Below are 16,045 nucleotides of genomic sequence, written 5' to 3' on the forward strand. Positions count from 1 at the left end.
GATATAATCTAACTTGAATGTTAATAATTTCTTGATGGTAGCATGTGGAGAAGCAGAATATATATTCCTTTCAGAGGGCTAAGATATCTTGAGTATTATAATCCTTATGATAAGAAGAGATACTTCTGATTGTTGTTCTGTTGTTGTTCTGATACTTCTGAGATACTTTTGATTGTTGTTCTGTGTGTGTAAAATTTTGGCACACAGTCAGAAGCAAGACATCTTAGAGAAGATTATAAAGCAGTTTTTCACAGGCTATTCACTTTTCTGATCCCAATTCTGCTCCAAATACAGAAGCAGTAACCTGATATAGTTCTTGCACCCAGCAGAGATTTGGGTGATCAAGGTCTTTTGTTGGCACTGCCAGAGACTGTGGGCGTAATCTTGACAATGCCTGTAAATATTTCTAGGTTGGAGTTTTTGGTCTGAAAACAAAGAACGTTGGTCATTTCTGTAAAGCGCGTTGAAGTACTTAGATGACAAGTATCTTATATAGTGGTAATAAAATTTTATCATTTGAAAATAACCCCCTCCCCAGTTTCATCTATGGAAGAATACAGCAGAATAAAAAATGACAATACTTTTAAAAATACTTTTTGCTGTTATCTTTCTGGCAATGGAATTACCTGCTTCATTGCCGAGCTTTCATGTTTTCTGGCATTTTTGACACTTACACAGCCTGCTGTGACTTGCATATGCACAACTATGAGTTTTTGTCATAATGCCCCCTTATTGAACTAAACAACACCTTGAATGTTGTCTGTCTTTCTTTAGTAAGATGATTGGTTTTATTACAAATAATATTTTTTTCTGGTTTAAATTCACTGACAACATTTCTAACAGCAGAGAAATAAATGCTGTGCATGAAGAGTACAAGCAGAAACTGAGAGACCAGGAAGCTTTCCACAGAAAACAAATTCAACGACAGCAGCTCTATGTTGAGGATTTAAAGCAGCAGATTCTGAGAGGACAGATCAAAGCAGAGCGGGAACTAGAAAATGACCAAGCACTCATCAACCAGCAAATCCAAGAAAGTGAGTACCTGCCTCTTCCCCTGCTTCAACTCCCTTCCATTACTGCATACTTTCATCCTCAATATTTTTTGTGCTAGTGATGCTTTTTTTAATGAGTGGAACTTTTATTATGGCTAATTACTGGATTTCTCCTCCAATTGCCTTTCCCTTGAGAACAGTTACTGAGCTTTGATTAACAGAGCTATAGGGCCTCCTCACAGTGCTCCAGCAGCACTGTTTAATTAGCACTGCAGGTCATTAGCACTGTTGGGAGGGACAGCACCAGCTACTCCCCTGTGGCTCTGAGCCTCCTCTCTCAGCCTGATCCCAATCCTGCCTCCCTACAGCCGTGGTTCTGATGTTCTCTAGCTTGTCTTCTAATCTACTTCATCTAGGTTTCTTGATAAGCAAAGGGTGCCTATACAAAGGTGTCATTCCCACCTGGCAAAATCTGCTGTTTGAGCCTGGAAGAAGAAAACTTCCGTGAATTTTTGGCAAGGTCTCAGACCAAAACTTATGCAGCCAGCTAACTTTTAATTTTGCCAGCCACAATGAAGAGATTAAAAGGAAATTGTTTTAATGGGATATAGCAGAAGAATATGTAGATAGTACAGAAAATCTGGAGTTTCCCCAAAATATCTTTATTTTGTGGCTCTGTAGACTTGTTCTCTGCCTCCCTCTAGTTCTGCTGTTTTCACTGTGTTCATGCAGATCTTAGCCAGGCAGGTAGTTTTTGCCAGCCAAATACAATTCTTTACTTGGCAATCCACCAAAGTTCTTCACCTTTTCTGTGCCCTCTGTGGCTGAGCTCCTGACAGAGGCAAGTTTTTGAGCAGAGATTAATTAGCATCTTAAGCTTGCAGCTCTCTTGCAGGGAAACTGATCTGCCTAATATTCTGCTTGCTAAAATCATGCTAAAGAGAACACGTCCAGAAGCAAAGCTGAGAGAAAAAGCTTTGTATGTCAAAACTAAAAATGTTATTAAGAAAAATTAATTAACATAATGACAAAAATGCTTCCCTTTTATCTACGAAGTTACCATAGAGTTAGAATCCCTACCTCTGCGCATGTGCTTTTTGCAGAGCTGCCAATATAAGCCGGACAGGAGACTTATTGTGGTGGGGATCACTAATGAAGTGTGTTTAACAAGATCAGTATTCATCAAGCAAGTGATACCTGCCATGTCTCTGCACTAATGGTCTCTTGAACTAGGGAAAATTCCAGAGCCCCAAATTCCTATCTTGCAGCTCAGCTGTGCAGAGCTGCAGGAAGCCCTCATTCATCACATCAAACTTAAATACCTCTTAATTCCGACATCTCTGAATAAGCAATGAAACATTGCTTATTTAGTAAAGGACTGCACATTGAAAGTAAGCTCAGCCAAAAAAAATTGCTGCTAGTAAGAGAGCAGTGCTTTGGGAAACTTTGGTTCTTTGAGAGTGCTCCACTTGTAAAGGAACCTGGCCTGAAATTTTTATGTTGCTTGTTCAGCAATGGAGATTTTTTTTTGTTTGCTTTGAGCACTGAATATGTATATTTTTATGGCAGCTTAAAGGATCTGATTCATTAAGAGAACAGGTTCAAGCCATCACATACAACATGGTCACGGTGATCTCAATAATGTCTTGTTTTGTTACAGTTCATCATAGTTCAGACTGAAGCTGGTGTGCTCTGAAAAACCTCTAGCCACATCCATCTCTTGCATGGAATAAAAGTATTCTTGCATCTAGGGTTTAAAACAAATCAGCCTGGTTCTGTTATCTACTGTGTCCTCACTGACTGCAAAGATCAGGCTCTGAATATGTAGAGAAGACTTAGTGTGTAAGCAGAGGTACCATATTTTGTTATCAAATTAGGTTAATCACTTGTTGTGTGAACATATTTGGCATTTATGAACTGCAGGGGTCATTAACAGAAGCAGAGAATCTAATTCTTTTTGCGGAGTAGAGTGGTAATTCTGTGAAAAATACACATTGACTGGTGGTATGAGCTTGTGTTTTTTGAACTGTTTGTCATAATAGCTAAAGGTTGTGTTGGCTTCACCTGCATCTTTGCCATGACAGTATTTGTTTTATTTGGTGAACATTTAACCAGTTCATCTTAAAGGTCCCTTCCAGCCCAAGCCATTTAATGATTCTTTAATTTTATGATTACAAGCTTATATTCTGAAGTTGCTACCTGAGTCCTTAACCCAATGAAGAGGCTTTGAAGTAGAGCAACAGTACATTTTTCTTTAAATAGTTTGTTGAGTATCCACTCTACATGCATAGAAATTCTGTTCTCAAATGACCTCTAAAGGCTGATTAAATTAAGAAACAAGACAGTAACAAGTAATGGTTTTCCTATGATTTTTACTTTCTCTCAATCATTGTTTTGTTTACAGACCAGCAGTGGCTTATAAATGAGAATAAACGTCTGGCTGATCTTCAGCAGCAGCAGAGGGAGTTTGCAGTGCAAACAGAGCCAGTGCTGTGTGCAGAGGCTGAGGTACAGAGCACCACTGGGCTGGAAACCTGCCTTTCCCTGCTGCAGCAGAACAAGAAGAGACTGGTGCAGCTGGAGCTCTTGCAAAGGTACTCCTTAAAAAAGGCTGAAAGAAACATAAGGCGGAAGAAGGTCAAGTTCCGGCTGGAAAGGATAGTCAAGAAGCAGAAGCTGTTGGAAGCCAAGCAAAACCTGGAGCAGCTGGAAGCTAGCTGCTGGCTCAGTGAAGAGTGTGTGAAACAATCCCAAGCCCTAAGTGATAATATTGCTGTACAGTCCTCTTTGGATCACCACTTGCGAAAGAGACAGAAATTGTTGGGTTTGTTCTGTGACTCGTACCTGCCCCAGGTACCCAGGTAAGCTGACATCTGCCAAATCCTCTGCACTTTCAAAAGTAACATAAATTCAAGATTTTTCAGGCCACCTATCCTGAATACCTTTCAATGTATTGAAGAAAATCCCCAAATCTGCAATATCAGTGAGCCCACTATATTGTACATCACGCTGGAGCTGTTTGTCCTTTTCCTTTGGGTCTGTACAGTATATTCCCTACTTACCTGTCTGACGTGGTCTTTCTCACTTTTTTACATTTCTCTCTCAAGCTTTTCTGCACTTTTTACCTCTTTGAGAAGGCTTTTTAGAAGTGGCTTAGCTTTTGTTGCTGCCTTGTTCAGACTGTTGGTAAATACTAATTACTGCACAATTTTATCTCGATTATCATCAAACTCTTCTTCAGAATATTGGTATCTTTAGGGTGATTATGGAAAGGACTTTTATACTGGTCAGCCTTTCTCAAGCTGAATAAACATCTCCATGCAAAGCTAAAATGTTGGGATGCTACAGGGTCTATCACAGCATGGTCCTTAGCTATTTCCACAGCAGGAAATAGCTAAACTCTGCTAAGTGGATTTGTGTGACTTAGAACAATCTTTTATTTTTAATTAACATTTAGAGCTACTTGAGTATACAGAGATTCAATATGAAGCTGTACCTCATAACATTAAGCTATTTTTTTGTGTGCAGGGCATCTTTCCAGATAGCAAGAGTATTTTATAATTAGTCACAGAATTTTATTTTTTATTCCCTGCTAGAATTGAATTTTGAGAGGCATTAAGGTTGTTGCTTCATGAATTGTTATTCTTATTTGCAAGACATTACTGTGGTGAAAATGTCAACTACATTATTCAAGCAAGGATTGAACTTAATTTCTTCTTTATTTCCACAGCTGTTTTTCGAAGAGGGAGTTTCTCTCCAAGTTATCTACCTCACCAAATATTGATCAATACTGTAAAGGTAGTACAACAGAGAGGTTGTCACCTGTAGAATACCTTTACAAAAGTGGTAAAGACATTTCTGGGCGTGATGACCTTAATGATGAAAAGGGGATCTCCTTTTCAGTCCAGAGGCAGCTAACTGAAAAACAAAAACCATCTTCAAGTGAAAATAAAAAAGGAGGAGAGAAGTACTCTAATGATTCAGCTATCATGGCTTATATCGATAAAAATTATAAAAAAATGGAAAAGTTGGATGACAGTCCAGAGCAAGCTGGATCTCAAAACCAGACCTCTAAAGGTTCCTCTTCTGATCTTTTTAAGGAGAAAGATGAGCCTAAAACCTTTATTACAGGGAGAAGAATGACAAAATCAAAGGTGCTAGGAGATTTAAGTCAGCCTGCCAGCAGCAATGTAGCACAAAATAAAGCTCAGGTATCCAATAAAAAGATTAGAATGGATATCAATGGAAAAGGCCATAGGTCTTCTCTGGAAAACTTTCCTAAACAAATGAAGAAAACAGTGTATGGAAACCCACTATCAGTGCATCTAAACCAAACAGTCAAGAACTGGAGGAGAGAGGCAAATTCAGCCTTGCCAAGTCATGAGAAATCATCAGCAGACAAGAAAGAATTTCTGATGGCAGCAACATCAGTAGGAAATCTCACTAAGATGAACTCACAGACACCACTCTCTTATGTTGAAAAAAAGTGGCACAGTGCTGAGATGCTAAGTGCTGGAATGCCCAAGACAGCCACAGATATGCTGGAGAACTGGCAAGAGGATGATGAAAATGAGATTTCTGATACTGACAGTTCCTATTCTGTCGATTCACTCTCCTGTGCTTATGCAAAAGCTGTCCCAGAGAAACTGAAACTGGAAGATTTTGACAGAAATAAATGTCTTGCCAACCCAGAAGATTCTGAGAGTGATGACAGTCAAATGTCACAAGACTCTCTGATAGAAAAGGAAAATAAAGCCAAAAAGGAAAATACAAGCCAATTTCATAAGTTAAAGGCCCATCATGAGCCTGCTAAGCTTTACAAAAGCAGAACTGAGAACCATATTTCATCTTTGGTGACATCATATGCATCTCGTAGGAGACTGGGAAAGGCTGAAAGAAGCTTTTCTCTGGATAGCTTAGCTGATGGAGAAGAGATGCCAGCAGAAGATCTGGTAGAAGAATCCAAATCTGACTCATCTGATGAAATGCCAGCAGAGATTTTCTGGAAGTTACAAACTCCTAAATTACCAGCTATACAGATTGAGGAAAACCATGAATCCAAGACCTGCAACAGAAATACAGAAGGGACAAATTATGATCTGAAGCTGAGCAGTTCCTTTTATTTGAACACCAAGCCACAGACTGCTTCCAGTAATGCTTGCAAGCAGTTGCTGAAGGGAACAAAAGTCTCCTTTGTAGAGAAAGAAAGGTCTCCTGAAAGAAGACTGTATTATGCAAGTGGTAATCCTTTGCTTACTAATGATGCCTTGTCTTCCTGTGACTCAAAGGTTGACATCAGCAGCCCCAGAATAACAGCATTGTCTTCCCATGAAAACTTGGAATTTCAAGATGCTCGTCGGTGCTCTTCGAGCAAACCAGAACTTTGGCTAAAGAAAGATGATCTAAAGCAGTCAGCTGCTGAGGTTTCTTTTGTTTCTGGCTCTAAGCAGATTCACAGCATTACTCACAGTCCACATCATGTAATCCAAATAAATTCAGTTTTCTCTTCTGACACATTGGAAGTACCTTTACCTGAAACAACAACTGCAAGCAGGACTTCTGAGAGTGGATCATTAAATAAGTTTTTAAAGGATTGGACAAGCTCTAATGAAAATTCTTCCTTAGAATCTGCAAATGTAAAGTCCTCATTTGCTAGCTCAGTAGGACCAAGTTCCTCTTTTGTTCCTACTTCAGCAGAGCATGATTATTATGAACATTCAAGGTCACACCATCCTGAACAAGAACAACTGGGTGAATTGTCTACTTACAGGTCTGCTACTGAATGTGCACAAACATTCAGCTGTTTGGAAAGCACCTCCACTGCAGACTGCTTGTCACTGGTATCTAAGAAAGGGGAGAATTCTGTCACCGTGTTGCCTGTGCAAATTGTGGAGCAGAGGAGTGGCTGTGTAGATACAGGTTTAGAAGATGGCTTATTCCAAACTTTTTCAAAAGATGAGCTTGACAATGACTACAATAACTTGATGTCAGAGTCAGGTGTGGCAGATTCAGGCAGTGGAAATGCACCTGTCAGTGAACCTGCTGCTGAGTGTTCTATGGGACTTGCTCATAATATGACCTCAACACGGACATCTGCAGTAAAACACATTCAATCTGGAAACTGTGGGCATCTTTTTCCAGTACAAAAAATACCAACATGTTGTGATGAAAGTTTCTTCCTCAGTGACTTAACAAACAAGAGCTGCTCTCTAGTGAGTAGTTACAAGCTTCAGATGCTGGCTGGACAAGGAGCAGAGTCAGCTGACACAGAAGAAGCCCCCAGGTCTGGGGAGAGTAAACTGGCAACAATGCAAGAAACAGATCATGAGCAAATACCTGCAGAAATAACTGCAGAGCCAGATTTTTCCTCACAGAAGATAACATATCAATGTCACCCTTCAGTTGTTGCTGCCAGCACAAGCTATGACCAGTCTGCAACACCAATAGAGATGTCTCAAAAAGAGACAATCTGTATGGAAATAAGCACAGATAGCTTGACAGACATTGTGCCAGAGGTGCCATCATTCAGAGATCATGACAACTACATATCAAAGGATGAAGACTTGTCTTCACTAAATCATTATGAATTCAAACATAAACCTGATTCAAAGGATTATTCCTCTGAATGTGTCCTAGCAGACAGTCAGGTGAGTTGCTTATCCCAGCAAATTTCACAAAATTCTACATTATGCACTGATAACATAAGAGAAGAAAGCAGTGAAAGCAAAGAACACAATGTATTGAATTCTCAGGCTGTAGTTCAGAAAGAATTTTCATCCAAATATGAAAACCTAGTGGTAAATGAAAGAAGTTATTTCCTACTGAATGTAAATGGGAAAAACACCAAGTCCTTTCCTGCTGCTATTTGTGAGAATGCAAATTATTTTCTCCCAGAATCTAATTCAAGCCTATTTTACAAAGTTCCAACAAAAGCCAATCTTTTTCAAAGTGCATGTGAGACCAAAAATTATGATAAACTATTGGAGCATGTCACAATCGTGAACGGAAATTGTGATGCTACATCTAATCTTACTGTGGAAGTTGGTGTCACAAAAAGTTGTTCTGATGTACATTCTGGCTGCCTCTGCCCAACATGCTCTTCAAAGTCAACAGGACAGAAAAACACTACGCACGAGACAACTGACATTTCTGCAGAAATTGGTGCCTCTGTTCTCTTGAAAACAGGAACACAGAACAAATCTTTACTTGAATCTAGAGGAGAGGAAGAAGCATTTTTTGAAAGTGATTGCCCAGTGGACTTTCATGCTGAATACAATGCAAAGTCAGAGTTGGGAAAGGTTTTTGAATGCAACACAAATGCATCAGCTGCCATTTCTCAAGAGGAGAGTTCTTGCAGAAATAAAGAATACAAAATTTTCAGAGACATAGCAATGGATACAGAAGAAGCCATGGCTCCTTATCAGAATACAAGGACAGCCACAGATGAGGAAATAACAAAATCAATTAATAATGCAAGCAACTTGGAAAAAAGTGCATTGGAAATTAAATCCAGACACACTGAAAGTTTACCTGACAGACCAGCAGCCCAAGTCCAAAGTATAACTGAAGACAGTAAAAAGGATTTTAAAGACATTGGTCTAACTAACCCAAAGAAATCTACTGATATCACAGCTTGTGAAGTTCACTGTGAGTTTAATACAAATCTGTGCCTGACACAAGAAGAGGTGCACAAAGATGAACTGCAGGAAGCCAGCACAGGGGCAGAACATATTCAGGAATCAAAAGCGCTTGTGCATTCTGGCAGCCAACCTGAAACAAGCAGATTTTGCCAAAAAGAAATAAGTGAGAAAACAGAAATAGGTATTTATTCAACAGAGCTTTCTGTTGCTCCCAAAACCACTCCTTCATCTGTGTGTTCCCACACAACAGATGTTATTCAGAATACTTTGGGATTCCTTGATACTTGCAAAGGCCTTTTACAGATGAATGGAACAACAGAGAATGTAGCTGAAGCAGTACTAATCCCAAGGAGGCAAGGAAATATTTCAGCAAAACTTGAAAATGAAGGACAAATAAATTCTAACAATATAATTGAGCATTATGTACCAAACTGTTTGCCCCAGGAAGACAAGGTTAATGAATGTGAAGTAACTAGGAGTGAAGAACAAATTACCATGACAAACACTGAGGAGCTGGTTACTATGGGGCAAAAAGAGTTATGCACAGATGAAAATGTTTACTTTAATGAACAGTCTCCAGCTCTGCGTCGAGTGTGTTGTGACAGAGGTGACAAAGAAGAAATTTTAGATCAATTTAAGATCCCTGAAAGGTACCTGACGGCTTCTGAAGTAGAATCAAATATACTGTTAGGGGATGATTCAAGATACCAAGACCCTACTGAAATGAGTGAGGATGGTGATTCAGTGGACTCTGCTACAGAGATAGGAAATGTAGTTGATGCATATGAATATTCAGTTGAAGATAGTGCTGATATTGACCAATACAGAACTGAACAAAAATTTACAAGTCTCGACAGACATACGTGTATGAGTTTCTCTGTGGGATCTCCTGACCATGGCACTTCAGAAAACTTGAATGAAGATATTGTTAGAAAAAGTTTTGACATTTGTGAATTGGATCAAGTAGGCTCCAGAGCTGAGGAAGAGACAGTGCAGTTGATGAAGCTAGTCGAAATGGCCAAAGCCGACAGAAAAAAGCAGATATATGTAGCAAACACAGAGGAGGTAGAACTGATCTTTTTACAAAACCTGGATGAACTCTTCCCTGAAAACAATGGCAGTTACCAAATGACATATGATGACAGCAGATTAAATGAAATATTAAGAGAAAGCCAGTGGGTGTCTACCAGCTTTTCTGGAAATAATGAAGACATTAGCAAGCAACAAAATCCACCAGCATCACAGGAGTGTACAGAAAAAAAACAAGAGCTTCAAGACTCCCCATGCCAGTCTGTAAATCAGCCTTTATATCTTGGAGGAAGTGATGATTCCCATCTTGTTCAAGATGTTCCCACTGCATTGAAAGGATGTACAAAACCATCTAACAGCAGTCTTGGAACTGGAGCTGTTCTGCCTTACTACAAAACATTAATGGAGAGTGAGATCAGTGTTGGTACATCTGTTGCAGCCAACAAAATGGGAGAAGACAAACATCTTCCACCATCTAAAACACCAAGTAAGAGTGTAGCTCTTCTGCAAACCAGGACCGTGCAGCAGAGGCAGGAGGAAGAATCCTTTGTATTTAAAAATGGACCTGATTATGCCATATCTGCACAACCTGCCAATGAGAACAGCTCTTTCACTCACTACAGTGCAGGTGGCCTTGAGTCTGGAACTGTTATACTTCAGCAAAGGGCCAAAGGAAACTCATTTTTCTTGGAAAAATTAGATTCTTCTCAAGATATCATACAGGATCTTAATAATGTTTGTGAAGAACACAGTATGGATTTAATGGTTAATGAATTATTAAAAGACTGTCTTAATTCTATAGAAGATACAGCTCAAGAGGTAAATAATACCATTGTGCCTGATTCACTAATGTTGGATACTTCAAATCTGCTGTCTTCCTCAGAGAAAGAAGTGATGGAAGATGTAGGGGTGGGAAAAACCCACTCTTTACTAGGAAGTTCCACTCAAAAAGTATTTCAGAATATTGATACAACTCAGAAAGTACCTCACTTGGGGGCTTCATCAGGGAATGATGAGAAGACGTTTTTAAGTGCAAGCTATCCAACAGCAAACAGTAAATGTGAAAATGCCGAGTTTCCTGGTGTAGCTGGTTATCAGCATGAGCCCACAGAAAACCAGGAACATGAAGCTTCTGAAGAGTGTTGTGTAGACCAATCAGGCAATGCTGTTTCTGAGAAGTCTTCAGCCCTTTCAGAAGGCCTGAACAAGTCTCCAAAGGAACATCCACATTATAGTAAAGACTTTCTAAATTATAATAGGAACTTGGACACTTCTGAATGTTCTCCTGGTCTTCTGAATTGTCCAGCATCATCTGCAGATTGTTTAATTGTCAGCAGTGGAGACAAAGGTATAAATAATACTGTTCTCTCTGAAGAAACAAAGTACTTTGAAAGTGAATCAACAGATTTGAGTGTATCTGTAACTTTTCCTGGTGTTTCTCAAAAAGGAGACGAAAAGGAAAATAATTCTGCAGTTGCAGAGACCACATATGCTCAGAGTAATAAACTCCCTGAAAAAGTTGTGGAAACAGAGCAAAAGGAAGAAATTGTTCAAGGTTATTTCCAGAACTGTGGTGACATAAAAGAAGATAAAATTCATGAGTTCTCAGAACACTGCAGTAACACTAATAGAGTGACTGTACCAGAATCGGGTCTGCTCACTTTCCAGAGCAAAGGGCAGACTGGCTGTAATGAATCAAAGTCTCTGCCATCACACTCTGCAGAAGAAACTCCCCCTGAGACACCATTTCAAAGCTCCAAGAACTTCAGTGCTTTTACCACATCTTCTTTACTTGGGGACTCAAAATCTCTAGTATTTAATCAGCTTGAGGACTCATTTCAGGACAGCTGCTTGACTGAGAAAGTGTCCTGCAATTCTGCAGATGTGTGCTCTGTAAAAGGAGATCTTTCCCTATCATTAGCAAGAGTCAATTACCCAGCCTTAACAGCATTTTCAGAATTTCCTTCAACTGCAGATATAGGTCATGGTGAAACTAGCACATATGATACTTCACATTCAAATATATTGAAACAGTCTCCATTTGGTGTTTTGCAAATACAAGACACACAGTCAGATAATGCTGTGGTATTTGATGAGCCAATATGTGCTTCGGGAAGTATTTTACTTTCTCTTGCAAAAGAAAACAGGCATTTTCCAGTCTCAGACACAGACTGTACTTCATATGAAAATTCTGCTGTAGATGGGGAACCTGCATACAGATGTAATAATAAAAAACCTGACAATGATACAGAAATTGATCAGCATCATTGGGATAAAGTTCCACCACAAGAAGCTTGCAACAAACACAAAGAGAAAATATCAAGTGATAATTCTCTTTTACTACCATCATTACCTCTTTGGGATGCTAGCAGGGCAATTCTTATTAAAGAGGGACAAATGAGAAATACACTCAACAGAAGTAAGGAAGAACTGCATTCAAATATTGAGGCTGAACATTTTGCAGTAAAGACAGAGCAGAGAAAAACGTTAAGTAGAGAACCTGCTGGAAAGCAAACTAGTGTATCCTCAAATTCTCCAAATGAATTAACAGGCTCAGAAGTTACAGTGTTGGAAAATCGGTATCCAAGAGATGTTCAAGTGGATCCTGAATACACCTGCAATTCATTTGGTCAAGCATATCCCACATACAGAAGCCCTGTTCCCAGGCAACCATATCACACTGTCTTGGGTTTTGAAAGAAACCCTGCAGATCTGCAAGATAACTGTCAGTATGTGCCTGCACGTGAACAGATACAACAGGTGCCAGATAGAACAAATGCAGATGGTAGAAAAGAGATTTTAGTTTGCAAAAATAATACATGTTCAAGCATTGATAGCACTGATGCTGATGCTGAGGCAAAGACTTGTTCAACAATGGGAGACACTACAATGAGGAATAATACCCTGAAATTAGAAAGACTCAATTTTTCTGTAAAAAATAATGAAACAACCTCCATAAATTTTTTGCCAGAAAACCATGATTTAACTCTTCAAGAATCCAAATCGGTGCAATTCAGGAGCAAAAGATCATATTCTACCACACGGAGTACAAAGGGCTGTAAACAGAATGAACTGAGACCTTATTTACGAAGTCACAGAGTATCAGCTCCAGCTATTGCGGTTTTCTCTGACACAGAATGTACTTTGGAAGCTTCATCTAAGGCAGATCCTCTGTTGCATTCTGCATCTAAATCACTGCAAGATTTGAATATGAGTGTAGAGCCTCCGTCACCAACTGAAGATGATCTTTATGGAATTGAAAGATTTTCAAAGCAGGAATCGAAGAACTTATTACAAGTTAAATCTAAACCAAGATTTCAGCCAAAAATGGCACAAATGAAAAAGTTTGCAAACTGTGATTCCAAAAACTTACAAAATTTAGCAGCAAGAAGCCAAAGTAGCCAGTCTTTGAAAGATTGTACTAGTCAATCTCCATCATCCTTACTGCCCACAGCTCGCAGTTCTGTGTGTGCAGAAGCAAATGTCCATTCAAAGAGCAATTCTGTAGCTCAGTGTAGCGAAGGGGAAGGAGAAGAAGCTGGATACCAGCCAGAAACTGATTTATTTTTGCAAGATAATAAAGATGCAATGCATTTTAGATCAAGTGATATCAACCCATACATTCACCCATGGCAACAAGATGGAGCCTGCAAGATTGGCTGGAAACAGTATGCTTTTGGAAGTGCAAGTGATGTCTCTTGCAATCAAATTCCTTTGAGTATGGAAAATCGTAAAGTTATGAGATGTTCCAGTGTAGACAATGGATTGAACTCTCAAAATTCTCCTTTTCATTCTCATCTAAGTTCATATGCTACAGCAAAAGTTTTGTCAAGCACTTTGAGTAGCATTGAAGGTCTTCAAGAATGGGACAGTGTCAGACAAGACTTTGAATCAGCATACTCAAGTGACAGTACCAAACAGTACAGCAACATGTCCACTGAAACATTGGAGACTAACTCAGAAAACAACACTGCTGAACTTGAGAATCCTTCCACACAACCTGGTAACTCTTCAATGCAGGTTGATGAAATTGTACTATTGTATCCTTCAGAGTCTGAAAAACCTGCCAATAAACCTCCAGGGATTACATGTGAGCAAGGAACACAAACTGCAACTACAGGAAGGTATAAAAGGCAGAGAAGACATCAGAGAAGCTATACAGATGTTTCTGCAAAAAAGGAGGCAACAAACAGAGATTTATTTTATCAACCTTCTTCTTGGACAAGCATGCAAAACCTGTCCATGCATCTGTCACAGTTACTTCAGAACACTTCTGAGTTACTGGGAAACCTTTCCCAACAGAGTATTATAGACAGTGAGCAGAATGCCAAAATCAACCAAAAAAGAACTGAAGGTGCTGTTAGGTCAGATAGCTGTACTCAGACTACAGCAGATGTAGGCACTCAGACTGAGATTTTGGAAAAACCTCAAAGCAAACATGAAGAAAAACAAGTGGAGGCAAAAATGGGAAAGGAATTGAGGGCAGCTCAGGCAGTAAATGTTGATTGGAAAAAAAATGGTGCAGATACAGTGGGAGAGATTCCCAAAAGGAAAGAGGAAACGCGCACTCTTGAAGAAAGTACACAAGAGCAAACAGGGATGAAACGCCTGGGCAATTCTGACTTCCATGACAGTCTTGACAGCATTTTGGAAGACTCCTTTATGCATCTGCCTTCTTTACCCAAAACTTCCAGCCCTATCTTACATTTTCAAAAAACATCACTAAATGCACAGCAGAATGTTGCTTTTGCTAGCACCAGAGTTTCACCTCTCACACCATCTTTGCCAAGTTCAGGGCAAGATGGTTCTTCATGCACTGTAGTTAGCAGCCCTACTAATAGCACCTCTCAATCTCCAATGTCTTACACTCAGGATAAAAAAAGTGTCAATGAAACAGAGACGCCAGCTGAAAGAAAATTTTGGCACAAAAATACCCTGCTAGTCGACAGGGCCTCCTCCCCTATTCTTACTCTTAGTGCTAGTCCCAGCAGCCAGACTGCTGTTAGCAAGTCTGTCTGCCCTACTAAGGAACCTCTTGGATATTCCAGTGTTGCTTCAAGTCCCCTTCACACCAAGAGAAAGCTGAGGGCAGGTCCACAGTTCAGCACGCAACATCATGTGGACAATTTTTCACAGACAGAAACAGACAGTGAATCAAGCGTCTCTAGAGAACACAAGAGCATAAGAAAGAAATCTGGAATTTTCTCAGATAAGAAAGCAGGCAAAGACCTTTTAAGGCAGGATGGTTCAAAAGACTTGGAACAGCAACATAGACTGAGGGTTGACACCCACACTACCATTTGTGCAAAGCGGCTGTATCACTCCAGCAGTATGCTGGAGGTGTCAGGCCACAGTGAAGTGGTAACAGGTGATGTCAGAGACCAGGGCTCAGTGGCACATTCCCTTCATTGTATGTATGTTACAAGGGGTGGAAGAGCTCCTTCAGGTGGAATTGGGCACGAAAAGTACTCTGGGAATTCTGATAGTGCTTTGATTCATAACTACCCTTCTCCAAATGCTGACTTACTTTTTAATCAAAAAATTAGTGCCACTTGTTCAAGTAAGACAAATGCTGGCACAGCCTCAGAACCTCTGGTAGAAGCATCTTCTGTACAATTTCATGATTTCTTCTGGAAGAATGAGGAAAGCTGCCCTCCCCCACTTTCGGATGTGAGCGACGTGCAGACGTCCTTCCAAGATGACAGTACAGAATCTGTCACTGGGAGTGAATGTGACACTGAAATCCCTCTCAGCAAGAAGTCTGCTTTTGCCAAGCCCTGCAGGCCTCGGAGCTACAGCCTCCGTGACTTACCCATACACAACAAATTCAGCAACTGGTGTGGTGTAAAGAGCAGTACTCCTCCTTTGCTCCTTGGCTTGAGTGGCAGCGTGACCGATTTAAGGGGTAAGGCAGACAAGAAGCCTGGAAGCACACAATCAACAGAAGTGGAAGGGAATTACCAGTCTTGTGACAGCAGGAGCAGAGAGATCAAGAGACTTCAGAGAGAGCGTGCCCAGATCATGTCTAGCATTCACCTGGATCTGCATCAGCATCCCCTCACAGTGGAATTGACTGAAGCAAAGCTCAATTATGGCATTGGGGAAACAGATGCCCTGCTGAGGGTCCTTCAGAGAGGAGCTGCAGATGAGCCAGGGGCAATTCCAGTGAAGCAGCAACTTTATGAAAGGTAAATTACTTAATGTACTGTTGTTTAAAGTATTTGTAAATCACTTCATGTAGCTTGAATAGCATTTAATAATGAGCCAATCACTTAGTCACACTGAATGTGAAGAGATAAACTATCAGGCTTATTTTAAAAACTATTAAGCAATGCATTTAGGACAGCATCTTGGGGTTACTCCAAGAACACAAGGAAAAGTGAT

General features: G+C 40.0%; 1 protein-coding gene across 1 annotated transcript in view; it reads left to right on the top strand.

Annotated features, from left to right (window-relative positions):
- Positions 1–16,045, top strand: part of STARD9 (StAR related lipid transfer domain containing 9) — a 96,758-nt gene that overhangs the window by 71,362 nt on the left and 9,351 nt on the right. The window contains exons 22-24 of the mRNA XM_036383811.2: positions 844–1,034; positions 3,397–3,853; positions 4,723–15,849. Of these exons, the coding sequence (XP_036239704.1) occupies positions 844–1,034; positions 3,397–3,853; positions 4,723–15,849 (11,775 nt within the window). The remainder of the gene's footprint in view (positions 1–843; positions 1,035–3,396; positions 3,854–4,722; positions 15,850–16,045) is intronic.

The sequence above is a fragment of the Molothrus ater genome, chromosome 6 (assembly GCF_012460135.2).
Source record: "Molothrus ater isolate BHLD 08-10-18 breed brown headed cowbird chromosome 6, BPBGC_Mater_1.1, whole genome shotgun sequence".
Classification (NCBI taxonomy): Eukaryota; Metazoa; Chordata; class Aves; order Passeriformes; family Icteridae; genus Molothrus; species Molothrus ater.